Source organism: Babylonia areolata, chromosome 22, assembly GCF_041734735.1.
Source record: "Babylonia areolata isolate BAREFJ2019XMU chromosome 22, ASM4173473v1, whole genome shotgun sequence".
Taxonomy (NCBI): Eukaryota; Metazoa; Mollusca; class Gastropoda; order Neogastropoda; family Buccinidae; genus Babylonia; species Babylonia areolata.
The window spans coordinates 46,192,178-46,201,461 of NC_134897.1; the positions used below are offsets into that span (position 1 = coordinate 46,192,178).

General features: G+C 41.7%; 1 protein-coding gene across 1 annotated transcript in view; it reads right to left on the reverse strand.

Annotated features, from left to right (window-relative positions):
• LOC143297139 (NFX1-type zinc finger-containing protein 1-like) overlaps nucleotides 1–9,284 on the reverse strand; it is a 61,986-nt gene that overhangs the window by 14,128 nt on the left and 38,574 nt on the right. Inside the window, exons 10-12 of the mRNA XM_076609315.1 lie at nucleotides 5,782–5,960; nucleotides 4,739–4,903; nucleotides 2,689–2,831 (exon numbers count right to left, since the gene is read on the reverse strand). Of these exons, the coding sequence (XP_076465430.1) occupies nucleotides 2,689–2,831; nucleotides 4,739–4,903; nucleotides 5,782–5,960 (487 nt within the window). The remainder of the gene's footprint in view (nucleotides 1–2,688; nucleotides 2,832–4,738; nucleotides 4,904–5,781; nucleotides 5,961–9,284) is intronic.

The following is a 9,284-nucleotide window of genomic DNA, read 5'->3' on the forward strand; positions in this document are numbered from 1 at the left end:
ACATAACTGGGTAAAAACAGTCATACATTGTAAAACCCCACTGTCATACATTGTAAAACCCCACTATCATACATTGTAAAACCCCACTATCATACATTGTAAAACCCCACTAGTACGTGTGAGTGAACATGGAGGTTGCAGCCCACGATGACAGAAGGAGAAGGTACCCATGTTCTCAGTAGGAGACTGGCTAGATGACAGGAGAAGGTACCCATGATCTCTGTAGGAGACTGGCTAGATGACAGGAGAAGGTACCCATGATCTCTGTAGGAGACTGGCTAGATGACAGGAGAAGGTACCCATGATCTCTGTAGGAGACTGGCTGGATGACAGAAGGAGAAGGTACCCATGATCTCTGTAGGAGACTGGCTAGATGACAGAAGGAGAAGGTACCCATGATCTCTGTAGGAGACTGGCTAGATGACAGAAGGAGAAGGTACCCATGATCTCTGTAGGAGACTGGCTAGATGACAGGAGAAGGTACCCATGATCTCTGTAGGAGACTGGCTGGATGACAGAAGGAGAAGGTACCCATGATCTCTGTAGGAGACTGGCTAGATGACAGAAGGAGAAGGTACCCATGATCTCTGTAGGAGACTGGCTAGATGACAGAAGGAGAAGGTACCCATGATCTCTGTAGGAGACTGGCTAGATGACAGAAGGAGAAGGTACCCATGTTCTCTGTAGGAGACTGGCTGGATGACAGGAGAAGGTACCCATGATCTCTGTAGGAGACTGGCTAGATGACAGAAGGAGAAGGTACCCATGTTCTCTGTAGGAGACTGACTGGATGACAGAAGGTACCCATGATCTCTGTAGGAGACTGGCTGGATGAGAGAAGAAGGTACCCATGATCTCTGTAGGAGACTGGCTGGATGACAGGAGAAGGTACCCATGATCTCTGTAGGAGACTGGCTGGATGACAGAAGGAGAAGGTACCCATGATCTCTGTAGGAGACTGGCTGGATGACAGAAGGAGAAGGTACCCATGTTCTCTGTAGGAGACTGGCTGGATGACAGAAGGTACCCATGATCTCTGTAGGAGACTGGCTGGATGACAGAAGGAGAAGGTACCCATGATCTCTGTAGGAGACTGGCTGGATGACAGAAGGAGAAGGTACCCATGATCTCTGTAGGAGACTGGCTAGATGACAGAAGGAGAAGGTACCCATGATCTCTGTAGGAGACTGGCTGGATGACAGAAGGTACCCATGATCTCTGTAGGAGACTGGCTGGATGACAGAAGGAGAAGGTACCCATGTTCTCTGTAGGAGACTGGCTGGATGACAGAAACTGGGATGGGAAGAATTTCCTCAATTACTCTGTCATGTGATCCAAGCAAAGTAGGCAGCCAATTCTTGATCTCTGAAAGGGGGCGTGGTTTTGGGGTGGCAAGGGGTGGGGGTATCATTTACTGAGGTCAGCAGCAGAAACATACACATCTTAGATGGGAAAGTTCAAACCATTTGATTATAAACAGAAAATACAGAGACAACTGGATCCTATTCAGATCCAACCACTGTGAAGAAATTAAAACCGATCGAAGTGGTATGGACACGTCTCATGATCAGCACGACTTGCTAAGACATTCCTGCATCACACATGCACAGCGCAGAGGAGGACAGGCAGACAGGAAATGAGCGAGGAGGACAACATCAGAGAGTGGACAGGCCTGAGAGACGAGGCACAGAAAGACATGGAGAGAGACGAGGCACAGAAAGACATGGAGAGAGACACCCTGAGAGACGAGGCACAGAAAGAAATGGAGAGAGACACCCTGAAAGACGGGGTACAGAAAGAAATGGAGAGACGAGGCACAGAAAGAAATGGAGAGACGAGGCACAGAAAGAAATGGAGAGACGGGGTACAGAAAGAAATGGAGAGACACCCTGAGAGACGAGGCACAGAAAGAAATGGAGAGACGAGGCACAGAAAGAAATGGAGAGACACCCTGAGAGACGGGGTACAGAAAGAAATGGAGAGACACCCTGAGAGACGGGGTACAGAAAGAAATGGAGAGAGACACCCTGAGAGACAAGGCACAGAAAGAAATGGAGAGACACCCTGAGAGACAAGGCACAGAAAGAAATGGAGAGACACCCTGAGAGACGGGGTACAGAAAGAAATGGAGAGAGACACCCTGAGAGACAAGGCACAGAAAGAAATGGAGAGACACCCTGAGAGACGAGGTACAGAAAGAAATGGAGAGACACCCTGAGAGACAAGGCACAGAAAGAAATGGAGAGACGAGGCACAGAAAGAAATGGAGAGACGAGGCACAGAAAGAAATGGAGAGACACCCTGAGAGACATGGCACAGAAAGAAATGGAGAGACACCCTGAGAGACAAGGCACAGAAAGAAATGGAGAGACGAGGCACAGAAAGACATGGAGAGAGACGAGGCACAGAAAGAAATGGAGAGACACCCTGAGAGACGGGGTACAGAAAGAAATGGAGAGACACCCTGAGAGACGAGGCACAGAAAGACACACACACACACACATTCACACACACACACACACACACACACACACACACACACACACACACACACATACATACAGTCTTTCACACACTCAAATGACACACATTCTCTCTCTCTGTCACAGACACACACACACGCACACACACACTGTCAAACACACACACACACACACACACACACACATTCTCACACACACCCCTTACCTGTGATGATAGGTGAGGAACACTTAGGGCACACAACATGTCCAACGTTGCCCCGGTCATCTTGAGAACTGACCAACATGTCCATGTACTGGTCCAGACCACTCACCTCCACAACACACGGGCAGTCTGGCATCTTGTAAAACCTGGTGCCCACAGGATTAAAATGATCATCGCTCAGCTCAAACTCCTGGAGTGGGTCACATGAGCAAACTCAGCAGTGCTAAGTCTGCTTATAGTTTAGAATGTTCCCAACTCCACGGCAAATTCCATATACTGCACTGAGGAACATCTTAACACTGACTAAACTCCATATACTGCACTGAGGAACATGTCAACACTGACCAAACTCCATATACTGCACTGAGGAACATCTGAACACTGACCAAACTCCATATACTGCACTGAGGAACATCTTAACACTGACCAAACTCCATATACTGCACTGAGGAACATCTTAACACTGACCAAACTCCATATACTGAGGAACATCTGACCAAACTCCATATACTGAGGAACACCCCAACACTGACCAAACTCCATATACTGCACTGAGGAACATCTTAACACTGACCAAACTCTATATACTGCACTGAGGAACATGTCAACACTGACCAAACTCCATATACTGAGGAACATGTCAACACTGACCAAACTCCATATACTGAGGAACATGCATGCATTTCAATGACTGGTGCGAAAACGCTTTGATTTGTCTCTGCACAAGATTCAGCGCTATATAAATATAATTATTATTATTCTCTATCTGTCTCTAATTCTCATTCTCTTTTCATTATGTTCCCTATCTGTCTCTAATTCCCACTCTTTTTTCTCTAAGTTCTCTATCTGTCTCTAATTCTCACTCTTTTCTCTATGTTCTCTGTCTCTAATTCTCACTCTCTTTTCTCTATGTTTACTATCTGTCTCTAATTCTCACTCTTTTCTCTAAGTCTGTCTCTAATTCTCACTCTCTTTTCTCTATGTTCACTATCTGTCTCTAATTCTCACTCTCTTTTCTCTATGTTTACTATCTGTCTCTAATTCTCACTCTCTTTTCTCTATGTTTACTATCTGTCTCTAATTCTCACTCTCTCTTTTCTCTATGTTCACTATCTGTCTCTAATTCTCACTCTTTTCTCTATGTTCTCTGTCTAATTCTCACTCTCTTTACTCTATGTTCTCTGTCTCTAATTCTCACTCTTTTCTCTATGTTCTCTGTCTCTAATTCTCACTCTTTTCTCTATGTTCTCTGTCTAATTCTCACTCTTTTCTCTATGTTCACTATCTGTCTCTAATTCTCACTCTTTTCTCTATGTTCTCTGTCTCTAATTCTCACTCTTTTCTCTATGTTCTCTGTCTCTAATTCTCACTCTCTTTTCTCTATGTTCTCTATCTGTCTCTAATTCTCACTCTCTTTTCTCTATGTTCTCAATCTCTCTCAGCATTCAACTTCTTCTTTTCTCTGCATAACTCTGTGTGTGTGTGTGTGTGTGTGTGTGTGTGTGTGTGTGTGTGTGTGTGTGTGTGTCCTCTCATGAAAGCTGCACACAACACTGCAGAGACACTCACTCTTACACATGCTGTCAGTCAATGTGTGACCACCAAGTCAAAGAATTATTTTCGACAAAACAACCAAAAAAAGCTGCAAATATTTGTATTTCTTTTTATCACAACAGATTTCACTGTGTGAAATTCGGGCTGCTCTCCCCAGGGAGAGCGCGTCGCTATACTACACTCTACAGCGCCACCCATTTTTTGTTATTTTTTCCTGCGTGCAGATTTATTTGCTTTTCCTGTCGAAGTATTACATCTAATTGCCAACACACACACCACACACCACGCACGCACACACACCACACACACACACTTGCACAGACACACATATATATGAATGTGTATACACACACACACACACAAATATATGCAAACTCTCACTTGCATGCACGCTCATATATAACCCATACTCAAATCCACACACACACATATACACACACACTTGCAGATACGCACATGCATACTTCATGCTCATACGGTGACAGTAACAAGCACTTGCCTTGCATCTGGCTCATCCTCCAAACCCCACAAGCAGTCAAAGATGTCAGAATTGCACTGAGGACAGGCAGGCGGGCATGGCTCACAGAAAAGTCCCCGACACTTGTATCTCTTTTTGCAAGTGTCACAAACAATTGAACGTGGGCATGGATGATCGCACCGAGAGCTGCAGAAACAATACCATTCTGTTACACCAATGTAAGTTTGTGTTTCTGTTTTAAGACACAAATAATCTAATCATAAGACAGTCAAGGGAAATAAATATATACCCTGCCCCCCTGTTGACATCTCCATCACTAACTTGATGTTTTCCTGGGTTTTTTTGGTTTTGTTTCCGAGTTGAAGGAACATGAAATATTCATGCATGCTTGTTTTGTGGGTGAGTGTATGCATCAGACTGCATGTCCATGCCTTGCAATGAGAAAATAAAAATCTATCGCATCAATGAACTTTTTTTCCCAAAAAAACTTAACATTTGAAAAAATTATTTTTATCTTTTTAACACTCACTCATCTGCACAAATGCTTTCACACCAGTTAGTGATAAACATGGAGTTTTACTCAAATTACATTTGTGTGTATGTGGGTGTGTGCAACTTAACATGGCCAGTTCTAAAGACAAAATTGGGACTTTTCAAATTTGCTGTATTCATCAAAGATGAACTGGACTATTGACAGAACACCCTATTCGGGTTTTTTTTTTTTTTTTTGGTTGTTTTTTTGTGTGTGTGTGGGTTTGTTGTTGTTGTTTTTTGGGGGGAGGGGGCGTGAGAGCGGGTTGCATAGGGAGGATAACAGTATTTTTGTGTTGTTTCTGATGCATATCTCAGGTTGAATTTGAACTTAGATTGTGTTTGTCCACCAGTTATTCTTTGGCTGGCTGCGAGCAATAATCTGGCTCATCAGTTGGTCTTACATCTTTGGCATCTTCTTTCTGCTTTTCAGGTCATCTGCTTTTTATTTCTCTCTCTCTCAAGGCCAATGACATTAAAATGTCTAAGCATCTCTCTCTCTCTCTCACACACACACACACACACACACATACCGGTCACACATTTCCCAGCACAATTTTGTGCAGCAATAATTGTTCCTGCACCCTTTGGACTTGCATTTCCACGGACACGGCTCGACACAACGCTGGCATACCTCTCCGCATTGCCTGTTGCACGACCTTTTGCTGTGCACACATTTTGCCTTGCATGGCAGCCGGCAAGGCGGACAACTCTGAAACCAGGCAAGATAAGGTGACAATATATAGGCCAAAAACCACAGACGTAGAAAAAGGCAAAACTTCCCTTATTACACAGCACAGAATGTCCACCAGCGATCCCACTTCATGCCAACAACAATCACAAAAACAAAAACAAAACAAAAAATTAAAATAATAACAATAATAATAAATAAATCGATTCTGAGACTGGTTACTGAACTCCACGTGGTATCATTGAATAGCTGTTTGGACATTCAACATTTTTGCTGGACACAAAACGCATCCAAAACCCTCATTTTCCAGCTGGATGCTCTGGTCTCATAACCACCAAACACATGCACAAAGTCAACTACAGAGGAACACAAATTAGTCCACAGATCATTTTCAATCCCTTCACATATATAAGGCATGGATCTCGTTTGCTTCACACAAAAAACACCTATGAAAAATCTCATTTTTTGTATCAAAAAACCAAATAAATCAAAATAGGTCACAGAATTTTTAAAAGGAAATTACGTCAATTTCCCTCTAGATTAACTGTGCAATGAAATTTAAAAAAGATTAAAAAATATTATAATCATAATAAAATCATCAACCTCCATGTCCAGTCTTCAAGCTGCATGATGAATCACAAAGTGAAACTGAAATCACATGTCCAGTCTTCAAGCTGCATGACGAATCACAAAGTGAAACTGAAATCACATGTCCAGTCTTCAAGCTGCATGACGAATCACAAAGTGAAACTGAAATCACATGTCCAGTCTTCAAGCTGCATGACGAATCACAAAGTGAAACTGAAATCACATGTCCAGTCTTCAACCTGCATGACGAATCACAAAGTGAAACTGAAATCACATGTCCAGTCTTCAACCTGCATGACGAATCACAAAGTGAAACTGAAATCACATGCACTGATTTGGTACCTCTCATACATGGACTATGCCTCCAATGTCATCATGCAAGACAATATTCTCAGTATGAAGAAACAAAGTACTGACGCCAAACTTTGCATCAATTTTCATTTCCAGATTGATCAGTCTTCTTTAATATTGCCGTTTTTCTTTCTTTTTTTTTAACATATGCAAAATATTGTGACTCATCATTTTTTTTCAAAATGCAAATAGCTGACCTTTTGTGATGTGATTGGCTTAGATTAGTCAGGTATCGCAAAGGTCAACCATGAATGTTGTTTCTGTTCCACAACACTTGGATCGTTAAGAAAACTAACAAATGCTGGACTGAACAGCCAAAATGGTGATTAAAAGAAGCAGTATCGTCAATACATTTGCCAACATAACAATGAACATACAATTTTTTTTGTAAATTCTTTTCGTAAGTATTTTTTTTTAATTCACTTCACTTCATCGTACTGAAAAATACAGCGGGTTCATTGTGGCTGGCACCTATGTGTAATGATATTTCTGAATAGTCATGCACTTTGTTGAAGAAAAATGGGATGCAACACCAGATGACGATTAAAATAAACACAGACGTGCTCTGTGCTGTTCATCTCTGACTGCACAATGAATGGACACACACACATATATATTCTGTTCATCTCTGACTGCACAATGAATGGACACACACACATATATATTCTGTTCATCTCTGACTGCACAATGAATGGACACACACATATATTCTGTTCATCTCTGACTGCACAATGAATGGACACACACTCATATATTCTGTTCATCTCTGACTGCACAATGAATGGACACACACACACATATATTCTGTTTATCTCTGACTGCACAATGAATGGACACACACACATATATTCTGTTCATCTCTGACTGCACAATGAATGGACACACACACATATATTCTGTTTATCTCTGACTGCACAATGAATGGACACACACACATATATTCTGTTTATCTCTGACTGCACAATGAATGGACACACACACATATATTCTGTTTATCTCTGACTGCACAATGAATGGACACACACATATATTCTGTTTATCTCTGACTGCACAATGAATGGACACACACATATATTCTGTTCATCTCTGACTGCACAATGAATGGACACACACACATATATTCTGTTTATCTCTGACTGCACAATGAATGGACACACACATATATTCTGTTCATCTCTGACTGCACAATGAATGGACACACACATATATTCTGTTCATCTCTGACTGCACAATGAATGGACACACACATATATTCTGTTCATCTCTGACTGCACAATGAATGGACACACACATATTCTGTTCATCTCTGACTGCACAATGTATGGACACACACATATATTCTGTTCATCTCTGACTGCACAATGTATGGACACACACATATATTCTGTTCATCTCTGACTGCACAATGAATGGACACACACATATATTCTGTTCATCTCTGACTGCACAATGAATGGACACACACACATATATTCTGTTCATCTCTGCACAATGTATGGACACACTCATATTCTGTTCATCTCTGACTGCACAATGAATGGACACACACACATATTCTGTTCATCTCTGACTGCACAATGTATGGACACACACATATATTCTGTTCATCTCTGACTGCACAATGAATGGACACACACATATATTATGTTAATCTCTGCACAATGAATGGACACACACATATATTCTGTTCATCTCTGACTGCACAATGAATGGACACACACACATATATTCTGTTCATCTCTGCACAATGTATGGACACACTCATATTCTGTTCATCTCTGACTGCACAATGAATGGACACACACATATATTCTGTTCATCTCTGACTGCACAATGTATGGACACACACATATATTCTGTTCATCTCTGACTGCACAATGTATGGACACACACATATATTCTGTTCATCTCTGACTGCACAATGAATGGACACACACATATTCTGTTCATCTCTGACTGCACAATGTATGGACACACACATATATTCTGTTCATCTCTGACTGCACAATGAATGGACACACACATATATATTCTGTTCATCTCTGACTGCACAATGAATGGACACACACATATATTCTGTTCATCTCTGACTGCACAATGAATGGACACACACACATATATTCTGTTCATCTCTGACTGCACAATGAATGGACACACACACACATATATTCTGTTTATCTCTGACTGCACAATGAATGGACACACACACATATATTCTGTTCATCTCTGACTGCACAATGAATGGACACACACACATATATTCTGTTTATCTCTGACTGCACAATGAATGGACACACACACATATATTCTGTTTATCTCTGACTGCACAATGAATGGACACACACACATATATTCTGTTTATCTCTGACTGCACAATGAATGGACACACACATATATTCTGTTTAT